This window comes from Dermochelys coriacea, chromosome 1, assembly GCF_009764565.3.
Source record: "Dermochelys coriacea isolate rDerCor1 chromosome 1, rDerCor1.pri.v4, whole genome shotgun sequence".
Classification (NCBI taxonomy): Eukaryota; Metazoa; Chordata; order Testudines; family Dermochelyidae; genus Dermochelys; species Dermochelys coriacea.
This window is the reverse complement of record NC_050068.2, coordinates 258,479,310-258,492,233: the sequence shown is the minus strand read 5'-3', so window position 1 is coordinate 258,492,233 and position 12,924 is coordinate 258,479,310. Positions and strand designations below refer to the sequence as shown.

At 53.7% G+C, this 12,924-nt stretch overlaps 1 protein-coding gene across 1 annotated transcript; it reads right to left on the bottom strand.

Annotated features, from left to right (window-relative positions):
• Nucleotides 1–7,118: 7,118 nt before the first annotated feature.
• On the bottom strand, nucleotides 7,119–10,163 carry LOC122461291 (pyridoxal phosphatase). Its single transcript, XM_043520485.1, has 2 exons — nucleotides 9,538–10,163; nucleotides 7,119–8,690 (listed from the first exon to the last, which is right to left on the bottom strand). The coding sequence occupies exons 1-2, from the start codon at nucleotides 10,106–10,108 to the stop codon at nucleotides 8,365–8,367; spliced, it is 897 nt and encodes a 298-aa protein (XP_043376420.1). The 5' UTR covers nucleotides 10,109–10,163; the 3' UTR covers nucleotides 7,119–8,364.
• Between the last annotated feature and the right edge of the window lie 2,761 nt (nucleotides 10,164–12,924).

Sequence of the window (12,924 nt, the reverse complement as noted above, 5' to 3'; positions counted from 1 at the left end):
CCAATGATAAAAGTCAGCCCCTGGCTGCATCTCCCTGGGGTGACTCATCCGAATATGACTGCGCATAGAAATTGAATTAGCAGCTGCAGGAGAGCCTGGTTGATTCTATGCCATGGACACAATCAGCCAGACTCATAAAAGAAACAGTGTTACCAGAGAATGAAAGAGAGAGGCATGATTTCCCCGGTGTGGCTGGGGAAAGAATGGGTCCAATTCAGTGAGACTGTACGAGCATGCCAAGCTACACACGCGTTGCCATAGTGTAAGAAAAAGACAGGCCTCCTCAGCGATCGCCCTTGACTCCAGGGTGTCACCCCAGGACTGGCCTGGGACCAGTGTGTTTGGGAGAGAAGCTCAAGAAAGAGCAGAGGGTGTGCCATTCCCCTTCCCAGCCAGCACTGGGCAGAGCTCCCTTCCCACCCCCAAGGCAGAGCAGATGACAACATGCTTTTGAAAATGCACCTCTTCTGGGAGACGGCACTTCCCCTGGGCAGGGGACTGATTTGTGTCTCATTTTATCCACAGCTCTAAAACCTCAGTTTACAGATGTAAATGTCAGGGCCCAGCTGCTCAACAGCTGGATTTTGCCCTGCTTTTTCCTGGAAGGGGCTCGGCAAGGCTGATGGACAGGAAGCTGTGGCTGTACAAGAAATAGCTGTACACAGGTTCCTGGACATTAGATACATTGCATTTGCCTCCTGCCCCTCCCCACAGTCATCTAGTCAAACTCCATCTAGTTACCCAATGTCTCAGCCATGCCCATTTGCTTGTTCTTGAAAAGGTTCCTTGGTTGTACCCCTCTCACCCACCCCCATGGGGGGAACTCTCCTTCTGGCAAGGAGGGCTGCATGCCACCCTTCCTTTCATCAGCCAGAGGGAGGTAGTTCCTGGGACGTGTTGCTAAGCTTTGCCACTCCTGAGCTGCTTGCACAGCACCCCTAGCCCAGAAGAACAGCGTGGGGCCCTTCCCTCCCTTCAGATATAGTTTGCAGATTGAAAGGAGCTGAAAAACCATCAGCCCAGCTGTTGTCACAACCATCACTGTTGTGGCGTGAAGCATCCCGCCTCTTCTTCGGCAAGGGCTCGTCCTCAGTGCCAGTGGCCAGGCTGCCCCGGTTACCAACGTGTGGGAAACCACTCGACACCTGGGAGAGATCAGCGGGTGAGGCTGCCTACCCCTCTAATCGCTTGGCGAACCCACGCCAGCCCCGCATTCTCAGGGGCCTAAATTGAGCTCAGCACTTGTAAAAGGTGCTGCCCAAGTCCCTGGACTGCTGTATCACACACCCCAAATAGGGCCAGTGCAAGCTTCCCCTGCACACCACCCTGCCCATGTGCCTCAGCCCTGCTGCGAAGGAACGTCCTTTGGGATGAGCAGGGAGTTCCTCCTCTGTGCTCCGTTCTGCCCTGGGCTTTGGAGGTAGGAATGTTAACAAGGGGGCCAATCACTGGACACAAGTCTCCTAGGACGGGAACGTTGCAGCTCATTGCCGTCCTGATGGCTGAAGTTCTCCATTCCTGCCAGTGGGAGCCAAAGAAGGCCAGCTCAGGGTTGCACTTTAATATGTACAGACAGATGGAGAATGGCAGAGGCACTTCACAGGATTAAAGGGGTGAACACAACCACAGGATCCCCCCCTAGACAGGGCTGTTCTAAGCCGATAACAGCTGAATGCAGCTCTGCATCTGCCTCAGTTAAGTCAAGGCTGTGTGTGCGTGTGCGTATGCGTGCGTCACTGGAAAGAGATGGGTAAATGCACCAACATAGAACAGCAAACCTGGGCTTTACCTCATGTCATCTAATTTCCATGCAGTCTCTGGCAGCTGCAGGATGCTTTTAAGATCAACAATAGCTAATAAGTCATGTGACCACTGGGTGGCAAAGCAGCTACATTTGCAGGGTGAAGAATCCTCCTTCAGCAACAGAAAGTCCCCAGCACCTGTGAGCAGGGTGACCCTGTTGCCAGGCAGCAGGAAGAGATGGCAAGGGGACCAGCTGGATGCAGTGACTGCCCCATCTCCACCAGCTGTATTCTCAGATGCCCAACTTGCTTTTGGCAGGTCTGCCCCATCCCCACACTGGGCTCCACAGTGAGCTCGGTCCTGGCAAGAGGCACCAGTTCAGTGGTCTGGGGGACCTGAAAGTCTTCTCTATGCACAGCACGGGAACAGCAAAACTGCCGGCTTCCCACATATATCACCCACTGTAGGGGACACGTACAGGCTAGAATGGAGAATTCACTTGAGCTCCGGCCACCTTTAATGTTTCTGCTCAGACTGTCACTAAGGGAGGCAAGTGGGCCAAGATTTCCAAAAGTGACTAGCAATTTTGCGTGCCAGGGAGCCTGATTTTCAGAAAGTGCTGAGTACTCAGCCTCTGCAAATCAGACCCTGCTAAGATGCCACAGGTCCCTAATTAGGTACCCAGAATCACAAATAATTTTGGCAGATCTTGGCCTTAGCTGGCGAATGGGGTTTACGTGGCATAGCCACCTACTGGAGGTGGACTGAGACCACCGACAGCCTTGACAACAGAGGTTGTGCATCAGGTCCCACAACTATTCTAGAGCAAACAACAAAAGAGGCAAATGTGAGGCAGCAAGAGAGGGAAAGCTGCACTTCCCCATTCATTCTCCACATAGGACACTGCCCCACGGGATGAGGGCCCTCATAGGACCCCTTCTTTATCCCATCACCATATGCTCCTGCAATCACAAAGACAAGCTCGACCCAGCTCCCTCAGGAGGGCTTGTCGCTGGGAAGTGAGGCAAGGTTTCTCCCTACCATACCCCCCACCCCAGCTCCTTCCCATTGATCAAGAACAGAGAGAGGGGTCCAGTCCAGCAGAGCCTCTCTTGAGACACCTTCCCCAGCGAGAGGATGCTTTGCAATTTGAAAACAGCTGAAACATCTTTTAGGCAGCAGCAGTTGCCCTAATCACGATATTTGGCTTTCCTTTAGCCTGGGGCCAGGGTGTCCCGGGTATTCCAGAATGAGAGGAGACTACACAACCCACAGCGGGAGGAGGTGGCCTCACCCTCTCCCTGGATTGCACTCTCTTAGCCACCCTTGCACACCGCTTGGCAACGCTCACCAACCTCCTATATGTCAGCACTTACGAAACTTGTCAGGCTGTCAGCACGACTGCCTGGATGGCTCGGTTAACACACAGAACAGGTAGTGGCAATGCAAGCTTCCCACATGCACCGTCCTCCGCCGGCCAAGGTGCCTCACCCCTGTTCTGGAGGAACCATCCATTGGGACAAGCAGGGAATTCACACTTCATGGCCCATGCTGCTGACGACTTTGTGGCTGATGCTGCTAATGAGGGGGCCAGTTAGGCCCAGACCCTCAAAGGTATTTAGGTGCCTAACACACTGATTTCACACAGAAGTGAGGTGCCGATATACCTTTGAGGATCTGGATCTTAGTACCTATTAAAGGGCGCAAGTCTCACTAAAATGGCCACAGCTCACTGCAGTCTCAGTGACTGCGATCCTGCATGTATAGCCCCCTGCCCCATGGAAACTAACCAGATGGCCCAGTAAAGAACGCTAATTTCTGCCTAAGATCCCATTTTACTCAGTATAGACAGAGGAGTGTCACTCTCTGGGGTTCTAGGGGCAAATATTGGATTAGAATCCCGCAGCTCATTCTCCTGTACATGCCCATGGCTTAAAGCAACATAGGCTGGATTTTGCTCCCCAGATGCTTCAGCTTAGTGCAGGTATGTCTGTGTGCTGTCTGCATGCGTTACTGCAAAGGATACTGCAGGACCCTCTGCGTGTACAGACCCCACCAGCACAGTAGAGAAAATTGAGGACCCTACCTCATAGCCCCTCTTTGCACAAAGATGATGCTTTTTAGGTCAACAGTAGCTGTTAAATCACGAATGGCAAAGGAAGTAATTTTGTAAAGAATCCTTTTTATATTTCAGCCCATGCCTTTGGGTAGAGCGTCTCAGTTAATAAAGAGTGGGAGGAGATAGCAAAACTCCCTGCTGGGGGCAACAACTGCTCTGTCCCCCCAGTCCCTATTCACCCCTCCCCTCCTCTTGCTTCCTGCAAATCTGCCCCAGCCCCATTCTCAGTGCTCTATGGTGAGTCTGGATCAGATTTATCCAAGTATTTCACCAGCTTGAGATGCAGACAGGCTCCAGCTGGGAGATACAGAAGGGCCTAAACAGATCAGGCTACTGGCTCCCATTGTTTTCCCTCTTTACCAATCTGGCCCATTAGTTTTAGGGAAACATGCCTGTTTCACACGCTGTGGGGCTGGAGTTCTGTAGTAGAGAGCAGAGACAGAACAAACAGCAAGACTGCAAGCGTCATCCTCCCACTGCCTGTACGGGCCATCTATAGTACCTCCCACAGGGTGGCAATGAGGGCTCCAAGCTGCTACAAGAATGAATGTGAGGGAAAGAAACGTCCTCTCCCTCTGTTTCTACCTCTAGGCTTTCTGCTGAGCCTGACCTAGAGGGGAACACTAGTGCGAACAGGGTTTGTGTGTCTCATTCTGAACTGGCCTAAGATCCCCATCTCGTTACCCTTGTCCAGTAACTGTACCACACTCCTAACCATAGCAGCTGCATGCCTTGCAGCAATGCGCTTGGTGATGTTGCTGCCATCTGTCATGCAGGCCGATTTCCCTCCTCCTCTCTTCCTTTCCCCAGGGGGAAGTTGCAGGTGGAATTAAAGTAACCTTTTCTCTTAGTCTGAGCTGTGCACGAGGGTGATGAAAGGCAGGGTTAAAGCAGCAGTGCACTTTCTGCTTGGAGTGGAAAGTGCAGAGGATTGTGGTGAATGCATTAGCTTTGATAACACCACTCCCCCCTTCTCTCCTCCACAACTATAGCAGGAAGATACCACCTGATGTATACTTGGCATGGAGAGCCAAAGTACAGGATACACAGGGTGCATGTGACCAAAGGACCCAGTCTCTTATCCATCTTCCCATGCCCCAGCCTTTGGAGACTTGATGCAATTCACTCAGGGCCTCATCCACCCTGCTCCTTCAGTTGGCCAAAAGAGGGTTTGTCAGTGGAAAGCCACATGAGGCTCCCCCACTCTGCATGCACAGCTCCCATTGAGCCAGGGGAGCAAATTGGGTTCTTTAACACAGAGCCTCCTTTGAGGCCACAGCAGGATGCTTTGCAGATGGCAAAATGATACCCCCATCTCAACAACTATCAGTTGTGTCTCAAGAATCCCCTCCCTCCTTCAATAGTAGAAAGGCTGCATCACCTCTGGCCACAGCATCCCCATTACTGCAGACTAGCCGAGGGCAGCATGACAGGTCGTGCCTGCAGCTAGTCTGTCCCTCCAGTGGAACAGGGCAAGCATCCTACACACACCACGCCCTAGGGTCTGGAACCACCCTTCCGAAAGAGAAAGGAGACCCTTCTCCCTAGGGCACTGGTGGTACCTTTGGTACTGTCTAACAAGAAAAGGGCTGCCTAGCACCAAGGGGTATCAGTCCTACTAGCAACTACACCAAAGCCATCAGCTCATGTCACTTCTGACATGTAAATTCTCCATGTGCCCACATAACTGTCCCTGTGGTTACCTCTGCGATGGCAGAATAGGAAACCAAGGTCTGACACAGTCACCCTTATTCTGTACAGAAAGATGGTGTCAGAGAAACAAGCACCGAAACTGGGGGTTGAATTCCTCAACCTCCTCCTTCCCCACCATACACATCCCTGCCCTGAAGCTGAATGCAGGTCCCTGAAGGCTTCATTAACTGTGCTGCTGCCAATGCCTGGGGAGGGTAACTGGAAAGTCCTCCTACTGTAGCCGACTATGCAGCAGATGTGATGAGCCCTGGGAAAGTGGTGCAAGGCATCTCCAGCCTACCTGGCTCTAGCTCATCACCTTGGCAGCCCAAGCGCTGACCAAGAATCCTTAAGAATAAAAGCTCCATAGCAAGAGACTGCTTTGTGAATCAAAAGTAGTTGTAAAGCCATGGGAAGTGCGGTGGTCCAGCAACCACATGCAGTGGACATCTTCACACTTGGGAGCAAGGCACCCCTGTCACTGCAGGGGAGGGAGACATCAGTAGCTCCAGAGGGTTTCAGCCACTCCCTTTACACTCCTTGGGTTTCCTCCTTCCCTTTGCTTGCCCCTCTCATTTACAAGAACACAGGCTGCATGCCGGACACCTGTTTATCCACTGACGAGGTGCAGCACAAGGCATCCTAGGACAATGCTGAAGAGGCCACCTCCCCTCCAGGGGAGAGACGGAGGTTTATACTTCATGTCCTCTCCAGTGCTTGGGATTTAGAGTAGGTAAGTATAAAATGTTAAAAGCTTTGTGTCTTTCCTTGAGAGAGATCAGTGCTTCAGAGCAGTGGTTCTCAACCCACAGGCAGCCCAATCAGCACACAGCTGCAGCCCATGTGACATCCTCAGGGCCATACCAGTAGAGTGTGTATGTGTGCATATATATTAGTGTGGATGCAGCCCACATAACAGAGAGAGCTGCATGTGTGGCACACAACGATAAATAGGTTGAGAACCACTGCTTCAGAGTCACGCTCCATTAATCTTAGCTCTCAGCGCACAAGAGCCGGGAACAATTTGGGAGACCCCGATGAGTTGCTACAGATGCCTGACAGATACAAAACCATTTGACTAGCAGCTGGCTCAGCATCCACGCATGTGAGGCAGAGTCATGCTTCCTCAGCCAAAGCCCTGAAGATCTGTGGCCAAAACATCACTCTTACTCCAGTGTGGGGAGGAAACAGGCAGTGGAATCACATGGCCAATCCACTGAGCTTGGGTTGTATTCTTGTAGTCACCCTCAGATGCAAGCCAACCAAGCCTAATTCAGACACCTAGCTTGCGTGTGGGCAATTAAAGGTGCCAGATAGCCACACCAACCGGAGGCCATCATCATACCAGGCAGCAGTAGCATAAGCTTCCAATATGCCCCACCCCATGTCTTAGAGCAAGAAAGGGATTCCTGCTGCATAATCCATTCAGTCCTTAAAAGGGGGAAGGACCAACAACTCCTGCCCCCTAGAAACTTGACTAACACTTCCTAATTTCCTACATTCGTCGTGTTTCTCTCCCTCCCACCCCTCCGCCCACCAGAAATGGGGGAATGAAGGAGGCCAATTCCAGCTCACGCTCTCACTTTATTATATACCGAAAAATGGCGAGTGTCAAAGAACCACAACAATATGGAACAGAAGCAGCGAGTGGGGCCCAAAAGCACCGTCCCCACCCCCGGCACAGCCAATTAGCAATAATTTATACAAACACTTCCATAAATAAGTTAATTCATAAATAAAATTGTAAAAAGACAAAGCAGCAAGGAATGATTTCTGGGGCTGTGGCACGTTCACAGCACTGACAATACCAACGCTATCCCGCACACAGCCACACAACAGCAGCGAGGTAGGGGCACATCCCTTTCCCACTCTAGTAGTGGGATCACAACCCATCAGACACAGGCAAAAGCTACACAGTTCGTTACTGATACATTTCACTGGTCTGGCCGGAAGAGCCTTTTCCCTACACTTTCCTCCACACACAGGAAAGGGTGTTTGGAGGTTGTTCCCATCAGAGGTGGACTGTAAGAGTTACAGCAGGTCTGGGTCATTACAGCAGAGTCACTAGGACAGTCTCTCTCCCCTCACCCATCCAAGACACCAAACTAAGTTAGTGTTATAGCAGAAGCATCAGGGATACTGGATAACTCAGGACAAGAGACAATCCTTCCCTTCAGGGCAGGGGATCTACGCGCCTCCTCTGTTCATCATTCTCAGAGTCAAAGCAAGCTCCAGATGCCCTCCCAACCCCTTTTGGGGCCTGGGTGGGGGGGATCCTGGCATTGGCATGGGGTAGAAGCAGGAGAGGGAATAAGACAACAGCAGTGACTACTCTCCTGGCAGGGGCTCATTGGCCCATTTCTGCTTGGAAACAGCAGACCCCATGGGAAGCACAAGAGCTGCAGCTCAGAAAAGAGAATGGAGGACATAGCAGTAAAAGGCCGCCACTGGTTATATAAAAAAGAAAAATAAGACAGCCTGCCCTCACCCCACGGGGGAGGGGGAGCAAACAGACAATGGTTTGGCTTGTATATGCCCCTGCCCTGCTTTCAACACAAGGCTTCCAGTTCTCCTCTAGAGTCAGTGGTAGCAGGTTTAACTGAACGGGAAGGGTTCTATCAGGCAAGTTTTGTTTTTGGCAGGATAAAGATAGAAAGACAACTACTCGCACCTTGCCCTTCCGCAAAATAAATGAATAAATACTGGACTGGGTAGAGCCAGGAATTGAGAAAGAAGGGAGAGAAGAATGGGAATGGGTGGAGATCTGGACTGGGACTAGGATTGGGAAACCCCCCACTCCACCCCACCCTCTACTCATCCAGGCCTGGTATCAAGTCTGCAATGCTGTCTACATAGTAGTTGGGCACCAGGTCCTTTGCAGCAGGGCTCTCGCTGGCCATGTAGGCCTGTGCCTCTTCCAGGCAGGACACACCAGTCAGGGTCAGGACCGTGGCAAGCCCACAGTTCTTGCCAAACAGAATATCTGTCTCCAGCCGATCGCCCACCATGAGGATGCGGGAAGGGTCCACACGAAAGCGCTCTACAATGCAGTCAAACATATATGTGTTCGGCTTCCCCACCACCATTGCCTTGCGCCCCGAGGCTGTTTCCACTGCAGCTGTGAGACTCCCTGTCCCTGGGAAGGAGAGAAACAGGCATTCACAAATCAATATGAGATTTTAGCTACTATGAGACTCAGCCACCAGACGCAAGGGAGAAACTCAAGAAGAAATGCTTGTTATCCAAGAACTGACAGGGAGTTAGTCCTGCCAGCCAGTAGAATTCAAAGGTCTCCTGCCTGCCTCTTTGAGGCTTGGTGCACTTTATATTGAGAGACGAGGGATAGCACTGTCCCTCTTATTTGAGATAGGCCCTTATGGTCAGGGGCAGGCATCAGCTTTTTGTTGTGTGTTTGTGCACCACCAAGGACCATGGGGTCTTGGTTCATGAATGGCACTTCCACCATACCAAATAAAACTATTGGTGGTTCAGTGATGTTTAAGGAATAGATTGGAAAAGAGGGAGAACCACTGTCAGTCATCACCATCTGAAGGGGCTACTGGGGATGGCACCTCTCACATAAAGGTCCCTGGCCCAGTCCAGCCACTGGCTGTGGGAAGTGAATTAAAGCTCTGGACTGCAGTTTCTCGTGGGATAGGTGGCTTTTTGTAACATGGCCCCATCACCATAGAAACCAGACCTCCTTGGCTGTCACTCTCAGGAAGGAACTGAGCCATTCAATTCCCTTCTGGCTCACAGGGCTAGTCCCAGAGATCAGGGCAACTGCCGGAGCTGCACCTGCCCAGGGAACACCCTGGGGCTCAGCCCAGCAGCTTCAGTGTGGCAAGAGAAGCAGCAGCGCCCAGGCAGGGCGCCCCCAACCCTAGCAGAGGGCAGGCCTGAGTCTCTGGGGGCCCGGAGGCCGTAGCTGTGCGGCCCGGAGACCCCCCCCCACTGGAGATCGCAGCCCCCGGGCCTCTCACCCGGGGTGCGCTGCCCGTCGCTGAGCGGGTGCCAGGGGTCGGGGTCGGTGGCCACCAGCAGGCACTGTGGGTCGCGCAGGTAGCCGCAGGCCTCAGTCAGCTTAGCGAAGGTGAACTGATCATCGTAGCCGACCAGCACGGCGCGCACCGGCGGCTCGTCCTTCCCGCCGGCCGGGCCGCCCTCAGTGGCCAGGCGCAGCCCGGCCTCCCGCAGCTCCCCGCGCAGCCCCTCCCCGCCCAGCACGAAGACCCGGCCGGGCCCGCCGCCCAGCAGGCGCTGGCGCAGGTAGAGCGCGGAGCAGAGCGCGGAGCTGAAGACCTGCTCGGCCCGCACGCCGCGGAAGCCCAGGCGGCTGAAGCGCCGCTCCAGCTCGGAGACCGAGCGCCGGCTGTTGTTGCTGACGAAGAACGAGGCCTTCCCGCTGCGGCTCAGCCGCTCCAGCAGCTCGGGCGCGCCGGGCACCGCCCGCTCGCCGGCCCACAGCACCCCGTCGCAATCGAACAGCAGCCCCTGCGCCGGGCCCAGCACCTCCCGCGCGCTCGCCGCGCTCAGCCGCCGGCAGGCCGCCATGCCGCTTTCTCCCGCGGGAATGACCTCAGCGCCGGGCGGGGGGGGAGGGGGGCGGTGCCGCCGCCGCCGCCGCCTATCAGCGCGCGCCCTCGGCCTGATGGGCAAGCCCGCGGCCCGCCCACCGGGAAGGGGCTGGCCAGGGCAGCCCAATCGGCGGGGGAGGCGTGACGGATAAATGCTACAGCCCTCCCGCAATCGGGGGGCGAAACCTCAGCGTCCAATCAGAAGTGCGGACAGGGTTGACAGGCAGGGAGAATTAGCCACGCCCACGCAAGGGGAAGAGCGACTGTGGACCGGAAGGCGGGATGGTGTTTGAGTTTCTTCGAGGACCAATGAGAGGAAAGATAGGGAAGAATTGATAGGTGTTCAGAGCCAATCAGCATCCGTCCACACGCCGCTCTGCCCGAGAGGCCGGAAAGAACCCCATCCGCCACAGCCTATTACAGGGGGCGAAAGCTGTAGGAAGGCGGGCAAAACGAAAATGGCGGCTACATTAGCCTCTCAAATAGCAGGAAATAAACGAGACGGCGCGGGCAGAAAAGATTGACAGGCTCTTGAGCAAAAAGAGGAGGAGGACTTGTGGCACCTTAGAGACTAACAGATTTATTAGAGCATAAGCTTTCGTGAGCTACAGCTCACTTCATCGGATGCATTTGGTGGAAAAAACAGAGGAGAGATTTATATACACACACACACAGAGAACATGAAACAATGGGTTTATCATACACACTGTGAGGAGAGTGATCACTTCAGATAAGCCATCACCAGCAGCAGGGGGGGGAAGGAGGAAAACCTTTCATGGTGACAAGCAGGTAGGCTAATTCCAGCAGTTAACAAGAATATCTGAGGAACAGTGGGGGGTGGGGTGGGAGGGAGAAATACCATGGGGAAATAGTTTTACTTTGTGTAATGACTCATCCATTCCCAGTCTCTATCAAGCCTAAGTTAATTGTATCCAGTTTGCAAATTAATTCCAATTCAGCAGTCTCTCGTTGGAGTCTGTTTTTGAAGCTTTTTTGTTGAAGGATAGCCACTCTTAGGTCTGTGATCGAGTGACCAGAGAGATTGAAGTGTTCTCCAACTGGTTTTTGAATGTTATAATTCTTGACGTCTGTTTGTGTCCATTCATTCTTTTACGTAGAGACTGTCCAGTTTGGCCAATGTACATGGCAGAGGGGCATTGCTGGCACATGATGGCATATATCACATTGGTAGATGTGCAGGGGAACGAGCCTCTGATAGTGTGGCTGATGTGATTAGGCCCTATGATGGTATCCCCTGAATAGATATGTGGACAGAGTTGGCAACGGGCTTTGTTGCAAGGATAGGTTCCTGGGTTAGTGGTTCTGTTGTGTGGTGTGTGGTTGCTGGTGAGTATTTGCTTCAGGTTGGAGGGCTGTCTGTAAGCAAGGACTGGCCTGTCTCCCAAGATCTGAGAGAGTGATGGGTCGTCCTTCAGGATAGGTTGTAGATCCTTGATGATGCGTTGGAGAGGTTTTAGTTGGGGGCTGAAGGTGATGGCTAGTGGCGTTCTGTTGTTTTCTTTGTTGGGCCTGTCCTGTAGTAGGTGACTTCTGGATACTCTTCTGGCTCTGTCACTTCAGCAGGTGGGTATTGTAGCTGTAGGAATGCATGATAGAGATCTTGTAGGTGTTTGTCTCTGTCTGAGGGGTTGTAGAATGCGCAGCTGGTGGAGAGTGGGGGGAACGACAGCTACAGGTGGGGCTTTCCGTGACAGAGTGGCCAATGAGATGCTCGTAACATTGAATGGGGTGGGGCTAAGAGAGTGACGGACTCACGGGCCTGTTTAATTTAATAATACCCGAGAAAGTGGAGAGGCGGGGTAAAGCGAGATGATTGGCAGGCGGAGAGTGCGGCCAAAGCGGGAGTCGAGGCTAGAGGCCCGCGGCAGCCGAATAGGGCGGGGCCCGGGGGGCGGGGTATGGCTGCCGAGCTGTGGGTGCGAGGCTTCCCTGCGCTCAGTGGCCCCGCCTGGGCACCGGCCACCAGCGTCCGTCCGGGTCGGGGACCCGCCCCCCAAAGCAGCAGGGCCTGCCTGGCTGCAGCCGGGAGGGGGGACCCCTGTGCCAGGCGCAGCCTGTGCCCACGCTTGCTTGTACCTGGAATAGCCAAGTCAGCCGTGCAAGGGGGTGGGTGTCCTACAGGCTAGCAGCTGTGACCCCTGCCCCACCCCAGCTCATTACAGCCCCCAGTGGGCCGCAGAGTGCTCAGAGTTACTACAAGGAGGGCTGTGGAAGTAGCTAGAGGTGGAGGTGGACAGATATGCTCCTGCAGGGGCGGCTGCTTGGCCACGCTGGCCCAATCCCAAGTGGCAAAATCCATAGACTAAACTGGCCAGTTCCCTTGGGCAGGGACATAGCGAAAGCAGCCGGAAGGAAACAAGCGCTCTTTTGGAGCTGAGAGAGAGTTGCCGGAGACCTCAAACCAGGGAGTCCGGGCAGCCCCACAGACGGGATGCAGTTAACCACCCTTATGGAACCCACTAAGCAGTCACCTCTCCCCTTTTTGTTCCCCTCCCTCCATAGGCCAAGCACCCACACATACTGTGATTTCCCACCCCCTAGAACCATAGGCCCTCTCAGAGGTGGTGGCCGCTGGCCCGTATACAAAAGGCAGGAAGAAACCTGTTAGGAGTGGGGAATGTGAGGTTGCAAGAGGCTGGGACCTGCCCCCATTAGTCATCTAACAGTTCTAACCCATGGTGACTGTAATAGTACCCAAGCTGCCCAGCTGGTACCTTCAAGATCCATGCTTAGGATGCACTGCCCGTCCCAATTCTTATGGGTCAGTCCTGT